Source organism: Schistocerca piceifrons, chromosome 3 (genome assembly GCF_021461385.2).
Source record: "Schistocerca piceifrons isolate TAMUIC-IGC-003096 chromosome 3, iqSchPice1.1, whole genome shotgun sequence".
Lineage (NCBI taxonomy): Eukaryota > Metazoa > Arthropoda > Insecta > Orthoptera > Acrididae > Schistocerca > Schistocerca piceifrons.
The window spans coordinates 194,906,472-194,922,656 of NC_060140.1; the positions used below are offsets into that span (position 1 = coordinate 194,906,472).

At 40.8% G+C, this 16,185-nt stretch overlaps 1 protein-coding gene across 1 annotated transcript in view; it reads left to right on the forward strand.

Annotated features, from left to right (window-relative positions):
• The first annotated feature begins 2,086 nt into the window (after positions 1-2,086).
• Positions 2,087-16,185, forward strand: part of LOC124789876 (superoxide dismutase [Cu-Zn]-like) — a 56,000-nt gene continuing 41,901 nt past the window's right edge. The window contains exons 1-2 of the mRNA XM_047257390.1: positions 2,087-2,155; positions 2,241-2,337. Of these exons, the coding sequence (XP_047113346.1) occupies positions 2,087-2,155; positions 2,241-2,337 (166 nt within the window). The remainder of the gene's footprint in view (positions 2,156-2,240; positions 2,338-16,185) is intronic.

Genomic DNA, 16,185 nt, shown 5'->3' on the forward strand with positions numbered 1-16,185 from the left:
TGTACGTGCACTGAGTGTTTGTGTACTGCATTATTTTCGACTGTTCAGGTGTTGTGAGCGTGTTGGCAGAGCGGTATATATGCATTCTTTCGGTGATTTACGAGTAGTTTGCAGGTCTGTGTGCTGTGTAGTGCATTATTTCGGTAATTTACAAAGTACATTGCAGGTCTGCGTGCTGTGTACGGTATTATTTCGGTAATTTACGAGTAGTTTGCAGGTTTGTAGGCTATGTCCCATGACCCCTAGCACATCAGGGCGAGTGTTTTCTAGCAGTATAATAAATAAACTTCGTGAAATCTATCCCTAAATAAATTGTTCCAAAATAAATAAAATACACTCCTTTCTCTCTCCAGCAGCCCAGCACAAGGCTGAGTCCTTTTCCTGCCATTTTCCCCCCAGACCGCCATCATGGATGAAGTCACAGGATGGATGACAGTGCCTTCTTGTGGCAGTACTGTATACTAGATCAGTTGGACTCTGGACCTCATGGTGAACACACTGGATGGAGCTACTGCCCCAAATTGTTTAAATAGAGACTGAAAATAAAGATCTACATCTGTCCTATCCAGTGTAGTCTGAGTCCCTGTTCCGCCAGTTCCTAGGAAGAGGTGGCGGTCGGATGACTTTAGTTAGTGGAGTTACCCAAAGTGACCTATTTTCCAGCCATTTTCTTAGGTTAGTGGAGGTAGCCATGGTGTGTTACATTGTCCTGCTGGAATTTGAGCTCCCCGCAATTTTCTGGGGGAGGGGAAGGGTTAGGTTAGTAGAGGTAGCCCAATTGACCTATTTTCCTGCCAGAATTTGAACTTCCCGCCATGACGTTATTGCGACGTTGCCATATCTATTGCCGTCTTCTTGGATCCACTATCTTGAATAAATTTGTTAACAATGGAGAGTGACCTCTTCTCACTACTAGTACATCCCACAATGGACTTAAATAGCTGCATTTGAATTATAACCACCTGTTACGAACTAATTACTTAAGTTACATATTCAAATGTCTTGTCTCTTGTGAGATACAGAAAAGCAATGATAGCTTAACAGATAAGTTTGCATGTACAGTACACAAATATTCGATTCCTTGCAGCATTATCTGTCTGCAGTGTAATTTTCTGCCAACAATGAGTAGTCACTGTATATGCAATTCAGTAACATGTTAGCAATGTTCAACTCAGGTCTACTTTTGTGTTCTGTGTCACAGTTTTAATAAACTTCTTTGGGTTGCAGAATATGCTTTTGGTTTAGATTCTTTCAAAGTGAAATTGAGTACGTATCTATTGCCCAGTTTACACGACGACACTAGGTTGTAGGCAACTGCGCTACCGGCCACTGCGCATGCGCGCCACGCGTTTGCGCAACTCGTTGTGAAACTAAACACTTTCGGCGTGTTCCAACTTTGGCGACACTAGTTGCACAGTGGAGCTACCGAGCTGACGTCTTTTCTTCATCCAGTCACGAATCGAAACACGTTTCTTATTTTTTTTTTCTTATGCAGCGATTCCACGCAACAAGCTTTAACTCCATCACAACTCGTGCGACATGCAGCTGCCTAAACTTTCTTTTCAGACACGACTCAGGGACCGACAAAACGACGAAACTGAAGTGTATACCGGTGTTGCCGTGTCTACAATCATATATGAAACCACTTGCGTGTAACTCATTCCACTCAACGAGTGGCGCAACCCAATGTCGTCGTGTATACTAGGCTTATCTGTAGAATGTTTATCACTCTTATAAAAGCTCAAACTTTAATGGGTTCATGAAAAAAAAAGTTTTGGGTTTCGTATCATAAGTTATTAGACTGTTAATTATCAGCTGAAACAAATTAAATATTTCTAACGTGAGTTTCAATCCTGATTTTCACTGTGCATATAATAGTTTGATGGACATAGACAGATCAGTTGTCGACTATTATCGAATACCTCCATGACTATTACAGAACATATACTTTGGTCACTGGTGCTTCAAGTTTTTTATGTGAGTTCCATTGTTAAGACGAAAACGAGAGAGTGGCGTTTGTTATCGCGTAGAGTCGTTTGCGAACTTCGCCTACTACGTTCCTGCAACAGTATCGGATTACTAGAATATGTCTCTAAAAGCAGTGTGTGTTATGATTGGTGAGGTGGTGAACGGATTAATCCGTTTTTATCAAGAGGTATCGCGGGAATAATTTCAGCCCGGTACCGTCGTAATAATAAATTGACATAGTTTATTGTATGACGAATTTCGTTTGTTCACAGAAAGAAGGAGCGCCCGTTGAAATAACTGGTGAAATTAAAGGCTTGGACAAGGGAAAACATGGCTTTCATGTTCACGAGTTTGGCGATATTTCCGATGGTATGTTAAAATGATGTACGTAACGGTGATGTTCGTCCGTTTTATTATATGTCTGTTGGGTTTCTGAAGTAATGTTCTTAAATACTAATAAATAAGTGGGTGCTGCAGATATGTCTGCCACTCTAGTACTGTGTCAAAATACATTTTCATTTTATACACAAAGTCGTGAAGTTAGCCTGGGGGGGGGGGGGGAGGGGGGGTATTATGACAGGATTAGTTTGACCAATTGGAAATCATTGTACTATGAATTTCTCGTGTGTGTAGAAGTTCTGCTGAGAAGTTCGTGAGAAACGGACGAAACAACAGCAAACTTGTCAAGCATGGCTGATCAGGCATTTGGTAGGAGCGCGCATGAGCATCGGTGGCACAATTTTACTCTTATTATTTGCGCTGAAGAAACTACTTGAGGCGTGATCGATTTTGTTTGTAATAAAAACGACATGTCATGTACGTTAACGGCAAACCTGACATACATACGTGATCGTGCAAGCATGCCAAACACCGTTAGCGCAGTTTTACACGAGAGTTTGAAGGGCACAAACCGTTTGAGGCTTGTTTGATTTTTAATTACCAAATCATGCTAACATACATGCTCCCGTGGAGCGTATGTAGCAATCACGTGTGTGGTCTTTGTTGTGGCATCAATTCGAACGATCTGAAGCAAATCCGACACGATTTGCTAGAAGAGTTGATCGAGCACATCGAAGCTAGCTGCGCGTAAAGAGTTAATCAACAGCATGTCACTAACAAACAAAGAAGTTTGCTGCGTGCTATGTGCATCAAGGAAAGCCGGAGAGCTTGTATACCTTGACGAAACAGATGTTTCAGTGACGGCCGACTACTGTAGCGAAAGGAAAGTATTGGAGACTGTGGCATTGGTATTTATAGACCCGTGGTCGTTACAAACAGAGATTAGGATATTCCTACTCTGTGACTATCTGAACTTATAAAGCAAAAACTTATGAAACTTTTTAGTGCTGGTGCTCAAATTATACATGAGTTTTCATACGTCTGGGTTTGTCAGAGTATTTTACATTTACTCACGCATACAGTACATACATTTACAAGTCTGTCTACATATCCAGGATGTATCATAATTAGCGGCGTAAATGCTTACTGTTGAAAGTACACAATACTAGGACCAAAAAAGTCTCAGTAAACATTGGTTCTAAATCCCAAAAAAGCACCTGAAGAGCTGTGAGCATCTTCAACAATGTGAACAGATCTGTTCTACTTCAAACTCTTTGCTTTCAATATTTTGAGAGATGGTAGTATTGACCAAAACAAGAAAAAAATGCCCAGTAAACATGGGCTCCAAGGTGCAAGGGGTAAGATGTATGAATACTTGTTTACCTTTACTACAGCGAAACACATCTCTTGTACTGAAAAAGTGCGCATACTTTTATGGTATGCGTTTTAGAGCCCATGTTTACTATACAACAAGTTATTCTTGTATCAATCCATACCATCTACTCTCAAAACATGGAAAGCAAAGATCGTACAGAAGAAGAGATCCACTGTCCGAGGGGACCAGGATCCCTTATCTCAAATTAATGCAGTTATCCTTCTCCATCGTCCCTGCAAGTTTGTAACGTTATGACATAATCACCTTTGGTCCCCTCCCCAAAATCAACCAACCACCATAATCACCTCGTATATGTGCTCACATATTGTATTGTTTGAGACATTAAATGGCACACAATAAATTTAAGTGCTAGATATAGGTCATTTGTTCTAGATGTAAGTCATTTGTTCACTATTTATGTCGTTCAAATTACTTTGGCGGAATTCTTAGTATGCTTTTGTAACCTACTTAAATTGATCTAAAGGTAGCTTTATACTGTTGCAGTTTATTGTATATCTTTCAATCTTATATATTTGTGTATCCCTATGTGTGACTGGCAGCCATGAAAATGGTATGTATAACTTACAATTATTTCTTGGCTTTGGAAATATGTATTTGATTTCAAGATAAATTTCTGTAAGGGGTCAAAGTTTCTGTAGGTCTTCATAACTGTAATGTTACTCTCTGTATGTTGTGTAGTGGCGCACAATCTCTCTTATGATTGTGTCTTGTGATATATGTTTCTTTGTCCATTGAGTCATTCCATGACAAATGATAATGGGCCTCCTGCTCCTTGAGCTTCAATTTTCCTGAAATTTGCTGTGGGTGGAGACCTATCATAAAAATAAATGTGAGCAAAAATTTATATCATGAGCTTAAGTATATGAGTAACAGTGGCCTTCTATATGAATGGGTTGCTGATGAATGTGCATTAAAATAAACACAACACAATGTCTGAAGCTCTTTTATTACAAGACAAAAGTAAGTAGGAAACTCTTTACTTTAAGCCCTGTACAATTGTTGGCTGTGAATCAGAAAAAAATGCAGTGTGACAATGTAAAGAATATCGTGAACGAGCAAAATACATTAAAGTGACTCAAACCTCTTTGGGGTCAGGTATGTCAGAAAGAAAAAAATTCAAAGGGGCCTGACATATTTGTTAACAATATTTGGGACATGTTCAATTAGCATACGTTCCTGCATAGCTAGTTACTTTTCGTTATACTCAATCACAAACATGATGTCGAATTTAAAATTACAGTAAATGAGCCAAGTTCAAATGTAAATATTGCAAGAGGGTCATTTCAGAAATCCTTTTCCTGGCACCATTGTAAAGAACAAATTTTCTGCACTAGCAACATCCTGTTCGATCTTAGAATCAGTTCAGCATAGGGACCAAATATGAGGTTGAAAGTCAACAAAAGTCATGTATAATATGTTACGATTGCAACACCGTACAGGTTGCTGAACCCATAGCTTCAAGACAAGCAAGAATGACAACTGGTAGATTAATGCTGGCGTTCCAACTAGCTTTGCCATGAAAACGATGGAAATTTGATGACCCAAGCAGTTCAAAACCATTAATTTAGTCTGTTTTTGCCCATTTCCTGATAGTGACCATGTATGGTTGAAAAGGCAAGATAGGCAAGACGTTGTTATCAAACATTTGTGGTCCAGTTACATATAGATGATCATGTTTGCTGATTTCTTCATCTAAATTCCAAAGCCTCCGTTGGGTTTCTTGTGTTGATTCCCAAACCATCTTTGTTGCTTTCTTCATTGAAATTCCAAGGCCTCAGTTGGATTTTTAGCTGTGGTTCCCAAGCACTGTTTGCTGGTTTGTTCATCAAGGTTCCAAAGACTCAATTGGATTTCTAGCCTTGGCTCCCAAGCCATATTTATTGGTTTCTTCATAGAGGTTCCAAAGCCTCAGTTAGGTTTCTTGTCATGGTTCCCAAGCTGATATGTGGGTCTCTTCATGCTGGTTTCCAAGCCAGTGCTATTTAAAATTACTGCTTCATGGAATTAAATTTTTCTTCAATACTGTTCAATATGGCTTCTCGAAAATTATACTGAAGTCCTGTTCTATTTGCTGAAGGTGCTGCAACATTCATGGTGATGTGCTGTTCAAAAATCCAACATTTATCTTCTCTTTCAGGCCAGTAGAATGAGCAAGCTGGCCCAAAAGGGTGCATGAACTTGACTAGGGCATCATGTTCTTCAGTATCAGCTTCACATATGTTACCAATCCACCAGTGATTCTCGTAGGTACAGGCAGTGTATTGGCCAGGAATAAGGCTTAAAACTGACATGCCACATTGGTGACAGTTGACTAATAAACAGAGGCCACAAAAGAAGTTGTATCATTTGAAACCTGGCAACTTAAATGTGATTCAATTCAATTTGCAAGAATTGGTGATTTTTTGCAAATTCCAGCTAAAGTATGGCCAAATACAAACCGTTCTTCTTGTAGCTTTTTTTGTCTTCTGTTTCCTGGCATCAGTTTACCTATCATCACTATTGCTTGACCTGGCACTGTGCATTTAGCAAGCTTTAGCACCTTGCAATGTTAGCAGGTTGCACATGACTTTTGTTGATAATCAACCTTACCATTCATTCCTTCATTGAATTGACTCTTAAGATACAACAAGATGTTTCTAGTGGAGAAAAGTATGATCTTTCCAATGATGCTGAAAAGAAGAACTTATAATGCAACCATTTTGAAATATTTGCACCGGATCTTGGCTCATTTTCTGCAGTTTTATATTTGGCAATGGTGTTTCTGATTGAGTACAATCCACAATAAGTGCTTAGGCAGGAAGATGTACTGATACAGTCCTGCCCCAGGTGCCGTTAATGTATGTGCCAAGTTGTAGTTCTTTTGCATTTTCTCTTCCAGAGATATATGACTCCAGAGACAACCAAAAATATTTAATGTTTTTTCTGCAGGTTTTTTCGGGTTCTTCAATTCATTTAGACTGGCTCACAAAGTGTTTTACACATTGCCACAGTTTGTTCTTCTGATTCAGGGCAAAAAGTTGTATAGAATCTGAAAACAAGAGGTTCCTGGGTGCTGTTCCCCTAGTATTAACAAGGGTTCAAACATTGGCGTTTTCTCACTTTCACCCCACCATTGTTAAAGAGCTTCTCAGTTATAGGGCCAGTGAGTTCAGATTTTGCATGAGTTCATTTCTGTGGTCTATGTGTACCCACAGTAAACAAAATCAGAAATGGAAGAGCAGGAAACTTTTGAAAAATGTGAACACTTCAGATGGAATGACCCTATTCTTTCTTGGATAAGCTCACTGGATGATATATTAGTCACCCCTATGATAATTGGTTTCAAATCCATAAGAAACTGCTGCAGTCAGTGAATGCAAGTCCATCTGACCCAACTTCTGAGTGAATGTTGCGAAGGGTACTGCATGCAATGAATATCAGGTGGGTACTGTAGAGAGGCAACACCTTGATAAGAGTGGAGCAAATTGAACAATCCTCTGCCATGGTTTTGGAAGGGGCATAGTACATGATAGTGTGTACAGAAAGTATGAAATCTAGCCTAAAATAATAAATTGTTGTGTCTATGAATCTTGCATACTAGGTTTGTTAGACAAACAATCAAACAACTCGTATTAATGAGTTTTATTACAACAAGACAATACAATACTTAACTTCGATAGGTGTGTTGCAAGCAAAGGGTGTCATACAAAGTAATCAGTCTTATTCAGAATAGACAACCACAAATCTGTGCTATGTAGAGAGTACTAATGAAGTGGCTAATATTGAAGCTGCTATCGAAGTGGGCTGGTCACCAGTCGGGTGCGACACTTATGTCCTCTCTTCCTAGGGGCTGCTGCTGTTGCATTGTCATTCTGCAGGGAGGTCAGTCGGTCAGTGAGTGATTGGCTGGCCCCTTCTCACATCCATATCTTCTCTTTCATTCCTGACTAGCATGCCGGCGCTGACTTTACACCATGACTTTCCACTCCCCCCTCCCTCCCCCCCTCCTCAAAGCAACAGACCATTGTCGTATGTAGAGCATGACATCAGCTGGAGAGAGGCTGGAGTGTGGGTGCTCTGATGGACTGGAAGCTGTGGCTGCAGGGGACGTCAGACTTCTGGTCATATCCCACCATTCGGCCTTTGTTCTGGTGGAAACATGCCCTGGAAAATGCCCAGAAGCATATGCGTCCACATCCTGAGGCCCATACCAAGACGTAAAAGGTGTTGGCCACTGCGGCGTGGGCTGGTCCAGCTCCATCAGTAGGACGAAAGGAGGGGGAGACTGTGAAGGCTCCGTCTCTATGGGGTCGTCCTGCAGTGTTATGATGACACCCTCTGGCGGCTGCTATGGCTGTGCTGTCCTCGGAATCTGTGAATCTGGGGGAAGAGATGCAGAAGGATAACCACCATTGCACATGACATTGGCGAATTTTATTGTGATGTTTGGTGCTGCAATCCGTCTGGGCCTGAAATGAGATTCATCCATGTGCCAAGTCGACGAAGGATCGTGCCTCGCCTGCACTGTCAGCTGCTGCTAAAAACACTGAAAAACGCAATATCATGTGGCGGGAAGTGATACTTGTGGCCTTCCTTCAGTGCTGGATGCTGAGGAGGGTAGAGCAGTTGGAGCAGTATCAGATGTCAGTGGCCGTGAAGAAATTCTGCTGGCGATGGTCCATCTCGTGGATGTGGACGATAGGAGGTGAGAAACAGTTGTAATGCTTGATCCCTGGTGTGTTCGGTGTGAAGTTTGGCCATCTGCTGCTTGAAGGTTCCGAGAAAATACTCTGCTTCACTGTTTGACTGCGGATGGAACGGTGCACTGGTTAGATACTGTATGTCATTGCATTCACAGAATGTTTCAAATTCATTTGAGGTGAACTGAGGGCTGTTGTCCAACACTATGACTTCAGGGTAACCTTCAAGATAAAAAATAGAGGACAACATCTGAACTGTGCTACATGTCACCGAGTTCATGTGCACAGCAGAAGAAAACTTGCGATAAGAGTCTACCACAATGAACCATTAACTGTTCCAAAAAGGTCCTGCAAAGTCTATGTGCACATGTTGCCACAGTGATTGCGACTTAGGCCAAGCAGAGAATTTTTGTGGTGGAGCGGACTGATTTTCCGCACATGTGTGCCACTGCGATGTCATCTGTTCTGTTTGGGTGTCCATACCCTACCAAGTACAGTGTTTACACACTTACCTGTTTTGTAAGAACAATCCCCCAGTGTCCTTGGTGAAGTAACTGCAGCACTTCCTTTTGGAAAGCTTTGGGGATCAACATACATGACCATCCACTGTCATTTTGAACAAGAACAGCGTCCTGCTGTGTAGCAAGGCTATGCTGACGTGTAAAGTATTGGCGCACGGCAGAGTTCTGAGTGAGTGAGGCCAAGATGTGCAAATGTATTTTAACAAAATGTTCAAATCTGAATCAGCTTCCATGGCTTGTGCAGTTTTCATGTAGTTCAGAGGAAAGGATTGAAGCAATTCATAATCGTGGGCATTGATGTGACAACAAGATGTAGCAGAAGCGTCAAAGTCTGCATCAGGGCCAATTGGAATACATGAAAGTGCGTCCACATTACCATGTTGAGCTGTTGAATGATACACAATCTTGTGCTGGCAACAACAAAACCCATCTTTGCAATTTTTGGACAGTTCGTACAGGAAATGGCTTCATCGGATGAAACAAAGACTGCAATGGCTTGTGATCTGTTATTAAGTAGTATTTTCTGTCATACAAATAGTGGTGGAATTTGGTGAAACCATACACAATAACTGATGCCTCTTTCTCTGTTTGTGAATAGTTACACTGAGCTTTGGACAACACTTCTGATGCAAAAGCAATAGGCCTGTCTTTATCACCAATTCTGTGTGAAATTACTGTACCGATTCTGTAAGAAGTAGCATCAACTTGCAACACAACTGATTTGTCAGGATCAAAGTGAACCACGCATCATTCGCTGAGCAATGCATCTTCAAGTTTTTGAAAAGCTTCTTGGCACTCATCTGACCAAACAAAGGGGATGTTCTTGCAACGCAAGCAATGCAGTGGATCTGCGATTTGTGCAGCATTTGATATGAACCGAATATAATAGTTCATTTTTGCTAAGACTGAGTGCAATTCTATGACATTGGGAGGAACTGGGAGATCACATATGGCTAACAAATGTGACTGAAGAGGATGTACACCTTGACTATTTATGACATGCCCAAGATACTGTAAATCAGGTTTTAAAAAATCACACTTGCCCAGTCTACACTTAAGTCCTGCATCAGATAACACACAAAACAAAGTATGCACATTTGCAATGTGTTCTTCAGGTGTACGACTTGCTATGACAATATCGTCCTAATAGTTTGAACAGTACGGTACTCGAGCAGTCTGAACAGTTTGGTACTTGAGCAGTCAGCTGTTCCAGATGCCGTTGGAAAATGGCGTGTGCGGAAGCACTGCCAAAAGGCAAATTCAAATATTTGAACAAGCCCAAATGAGTGTCCATAACACACATGGTTTGATATTCTTCATCATGTGGTATTTGAAGATATGTGTTGCAGAAATCAATTTTTGAAGCGACCAGCACCTCATCAGTCCATGAGATTCTCTGGGCATGGCAATGAATAAGTACCAATCACAATCTGTGGGTTGACTTTAGACTTAAAGTCAACACATAGGTGAATGCGACCTGAAGGTTTGGGGAGCAAAAGCATTGGACTTGCTGATTGATCAGCTTATATGGGCACAATAGCTCTGCTATCTTGTTCGGCAGAGCATTACTTTCAGTGTAATATGTGTAACAAAATTGTTAGCCTTGCCTAAACCTTCAGATAAGAGTTCAGGGAATTCTTTTAGCAAGCTAGCTACACTGTCTGTGGCATTGAATGCAGTCACTGACAACGCATTGTCTAGGCAAACAGATCAATCAAATCAAAAACAAATATGTTCTAACAATCGTGTGATTGTAACACAGTGAAAGTCACAGGTCGCATATGCAAGCAGTACATGGCAGGCAAAGTACATTTTCTGAGAATTAGAATGTCTTGTCCATTATGAGCCGTCAGGTGCATGCTAGTTTTAGACAGGCATGGGCAGCCTAACACTTCATATGTGCTACGATTCGGCAATGTAACAGAGGCACCCATGTCCAACTGAAGCTTCACACGTTTTCCATCTAGATGCAAATGAACAAAAAGTTTGTTGAACTGGCATGGCACTGAAGAAACTGTTTGCTTGCTAGTTTTGCTAATGCCTGCAGCAGGCTTAGAAATAAATAACATTGATTACATGGGCCTAGTGACTAGATTTTTGTGAATGGGCAGAATTCTTATGTTTGTTCCGTTGCAAACATATGGATTGTACGTGACATTTCTGTCTACAAGCATAATAACACAGCGCTTGTCTGGATGGGCAGTCTTGGCGTTTGTGCCACGAATAGCACCAAGGGCATGACTTAATTCTGTGCATTGATGTAGCTGCCTGTTGAGAGAACTGTTTATGCGGCTTGGCACGCACGTGCTGTTGCTGCCTACTGGGCCGGTCATGAGCAAGGGACGACTCAATCCAACAAATTGGTGGCTGCTCAAATTTATCGGCCACCACAGCACCTGAATCATACTGATCTAGGATTTGCACTATGTGATGAAAGGATGGATCTGATTGTTTCAAAATGTGTTTGGTAAGTTTGACATCAGTTACTTTGTACACAATTGCACCACACAACATAACATCTGAATACAAAACACCACAAGCACATTTGAATTTGCATTTCCTCGTCATACCCTGCAAATTTGTTACCCACTCGTGATAAGTTAGTTCTGAACTTTTCTTGTAACAAAAGAATTGGTACGTAGCTGCCACCACATTCACTTGTTGGTCATAATAGTTAGATAGAGAATCTACAACCTTATCATAGGAAAGTTCACTCAAAGTGGAGTTAGGGAACAATTTCTGAATAAGGCAAAAGACTGCACTTCCTACTGTTGACAAAAAGTAATAGTTTCACAGTACCTGATATGTTGTGAGCAAGGATGTGGGCTTCATACTGTTGCAACCACTCTAGCCATTCCTCTTCTTTTTCATTAAACTGGCGAAAAGGCGGTATGGCACTCGGAGCTACAGTTGTTGCATGTTGCTTGGTTGATGAATAACCGCTGTACTGTGTGATATTTCGGCGATCCATCTGGCCGCCATCTTCAGGTGTGATCGCTGAGACACAATCACTCCAGAACCGAATGAACATCAGAAACAGCGGCTCCTTTTTACTCTGGGTCCACTGCAAGAAATGTTACTCTGCGGTGGCGGTGCACGACGAAAGGAAGGCCATTCGTTCATTCAGGGAAGATAAGGGTCTTTTAGTTCTTCCTGCTGATAAAGGTAGTGCCACTGTTCTTTTGTCTCATGAAGTTTATGTGGCTAAAATGCCTGTTTATTGGATGAGTCCGCTTACCGTAAAATTCAGAGCGATCCTACGGTCCGGATAAAGCGGAAGACCATTTCACTTATTAAGAAGAGCTCCCTGCCAAAGGACACTATCAAAAAACTTCATCCAGGGGCGGCAGGACCACCCAGGTTGTATGGTTTACCGAAGGCGCATAAACCTGGAATTCCTCTTCGTCCTATCATTAGTAATTTGGGCGCTCCCACTTATAATTTAGCTAAATATCTTGCTTCCATCCTCAGCCCTTATGTTGGGAAATGTATTGGAACATCAGACCTTTTAGTTAGTTTTGATTTGGTTTCTCTTCTCAACCAGGTAACTTTGGAAGAGTCTTTGTTGTTGATTGGTCAACTTTTAGATGATAAAACTTCTGAGCTGTGTCGCTATGTGTTGACATCGACATATTTTTTGTTTAATGACGTGTTCTTTGAGCAAACTGATGGTGTCGCTATGGGGAGTCCCCTTTCCCCCATTGTCACCAATCTTTTTATGGAAGATTTTGAAGATATCGCATTCAGGACTTCTTCTCTTCAACCTACATGTTTTTGGAGATACATGGATGACATTTTCATTGTTTAGCCACATGGAATGGAACCTGTCTTCATCCACGCATCAAATTTTCAATGGAAATTGAAAAAGATGACAAATTACCTTTTTTGGATGTTTTAGTACACAAAAAAGAAAATGGTACCTTGGGACATGGCGTGTATTATAAACCCACACATATGGACTGCTAACTTCATTCTACGAGTTGTCATTCACCACATCAGCATATGAGAGTTCTACGTGCATTGGTCAAGAGAGCTTATGTAATTTCTGATTCAGAAAATTTGACATCTTAAGGCCGTCTTCAAGCTCAACAGATATACCGATCATCAAATTAGTCATGCTTTTCAGTTTGGACCATAACGTGAACCAGCACTGGATACCAGTAAATCAGTTGCTTTGCTACCCTTTGCTGGAACTATTTCTTCAAAAATTTCTATAATTCTCAGGAAATATGATATTAAAAGTGTTTCTTTGCCTTTGGCCAAGACTAGATTCCTGTTTGGATCTGTTAAAGATGATTAGGGATTGAGAAAGCCTGGACTTTATAAAATTCCCTGTCATTGTGGGAAGGCCTATGTTGGACAGACTACTTGCGGTGTTCATGACCAATGTGTGGAACATCAGTGTCACATACGTTTGCTTCAGCCTGAAAAATCTGCTGTCATCGAACATTGTCTCAACGAAGGGCATGACATGTTGTGTATAGAGAACGCAAATTGTTGCTCCGGCTTCTCGTTACTGGGATTGTGTACTCAAGGAATCTGTTGAAGTACACTTCTCCAATGACATCATTAACAGAGAAAGAGATTTTCCTTTAGACAAGATATGGAACCCAATTTTGTCTGATATAGAACAGCAATGGTCTGCCACATTTTAATTTGCGATTTATCATTTTCGCCAGTTTCTGCCACTGGCAGTGCTGCAATTCTTCGCTTTGCAGGGGGCAGCTCTTCCGCTTCTCATGCAGTCACAGTGGCCTGGACCCTGGATATAAAAGAGCTGCCATTTCTGATGTTCATTCAGTTCCGGCATGATTGTGTCTCAGAGATCGCAGCTGAAGATGGTGGCCAGATAGATCACCGAAATATCGTGTATTGAAGACGATGATATCCAACTGCATACCCATGAAGAACATAATCACCCACTCACTTACAAGGCTGTAAAATAATTGTTTCAACTAAGATATACCAATTTTGCAGTACATGTATTCAACATCAGCAGTCATTTTAAATTTTTAGGTTGCCAGTATTTTTAGACCTTGAGAGTAGCTAGGTCTAAACTTTGCACCACTAAGTATTGCCCACTCTGATTGTACGTTCCACAAGTACAATGACCAACTAACATACCTTGCAATTTTTAGGATATTCAGAATGGGGGATTTAAAGAAAATAATTTATAAAGAATAAAAAAAACCATTTCAAATTCTCTCATCTTTATTTTGAAACATTGATTGTTTAAGGATTTCCAGTATTAATGTCATAGCTGACAGTTATCAGTCTTCCCTCTTTATTATTTCTCAAGACAGTTAACATTCTGTGACCTTATTTTCAAAACATAATTTTCAGTTTTGCTAAATGTTAACAAATCTTCATAGTTTATTTTTCCAAATTAAAGATGAAAGAAAGCTCAGAAGTGTATATGCATTGATCATGTCTAATATTATTGTGAACAAGTTTTTACTAAAAATAATTTCAGATCTCTGTCGCTTGTAGTTTTTTATTACACTTTCTTTATTTTTCTTTCCTTTGCAACATTTTTGCAAATACTCTCATTTAGAGAGGTCTATAACATTTTGACAAATCATCAGAAAATCAGTTCGCCCCCGGTAGCTGAGTAGTCAGCGCGACAGAATGTCAATCCTAAGGGCCCGGGTTCGATTCCCGGCTGGGTAGGAGATTTTCTCCGCTCAGGGACTGGGTGTCAGAGATATTCTCCACTCAGGGACTGGGTGTTGTATTATCCTAATCATCATCATAATTTCATCCCCATCGAAGCACAAGTCGCCGAACTGGCGTCAAATCGAAAGACTTGCACCTGGCAAACTGTCTACCCGACGGGAGGCCCTAGTCACATGACATTTACATTTTTATCAGAAAATCAAAGTATTTTAGTTTTTCAGAGATGTCTTGTGGAACATATATCTTTTTTCAGAAAACTTTGAAATAAAGATGTGACACACTTACTCTTGACCTGTATGATTTGAGATGTAATCACCTGCTTTGTGAAATGACCTGATTCTAAGCTACCGTAATAATAATTTGATTGTTATCAAGCCACTGCAGCAGTAGACAACATAATACTAAAGGGCAATAAATTGCTAATCTAAAAGAAACCACAGACTCGTTATTAACATTTCATTATTATATTACAGTTGATGAATTCCTTTATACCTAGAGTGGGTGAGCTCAGCTAACAAGTCAAGCATTGTTTGTTTGAATGCTTATTCTGTTAAATCTTATACAGATTGTGGAATCTTGTTAAATAATTTATGCCTCCATGAGTTCACGGCTTTTAAGTGATTTTGACAGTCTGTGGTATGGAGTGTAAATTCATGTATTGATTCTTGTGTTGTATCCATGTACATTTTCTCTGCATCTCGCTTCTTAGTATAACAAACAATGGAAACTCCAGGTTGGAATATCAACAATATAGGAAAAGGGGTTGGGATATCAACAATGTAGAAAATGGTAGATTGTTACTTGCCGTAAAGAGGATACGTTAAGTTGCAGACAATCACAACTAAAAGGCACTTACACGTAAGCGTTCGGACACAGCCTTCATCGGAAAAAGAGACACACAAACAATCGAACCCCATGCACACATGACCGCCAGTTCAGAAAGAGATGGTGGTGGAGGGGAGGGTCTAGACTGAAATAAACATGTTACGTTCAGCCACATGTTGTGCCATGGGGTGGTCTACTTTGCTCTTGGGCACAGTTTGGCTGTGGCTGTTCATTCTAATAGAATGGAAAAGGATATGCAGTGATTGTAGAGCTGGCAAAAGACATGGCTTTCACAGGTAGCCTTGCCTCTGATGGGGTAGGATAAACCTGTGACAGGACTGTAATAGGAAGTGCTGAGTGGCTGGATTGGCCAGATCTTGCACCTGGGTCTTCCACAGAGATATGATCCTTGTGGTGAGAGGTTGGGATTGGGAGTTCCATAGGGATGGATTAGGATGTTGTGGCAGTTGTGTTGGTGATGGAACATAACTTAGGAGGTGTGAGAAGGATTGCAGGTGGGATGTTCCTCATTTCAGGCCATGATGATAAGTAATCAAAGCCCTGGTGAAGTACATGGTTCAGTTGTTCCTGTCCAGGGTGATATTGGGTGACGAATGGGGGGACTCTGTTATGGGCGGTTTTGAGGTGGTGTGAGGGAAAATGACGTGGAAGATCTGTTTGCGGACTGTTTCTGGGGCTCTGAGCACTATGGGACTTAACTGCTGAGGTCATCAGTCCCCTAGAACTTAGAACTACATAAACCTAACCAACCTACAGACAT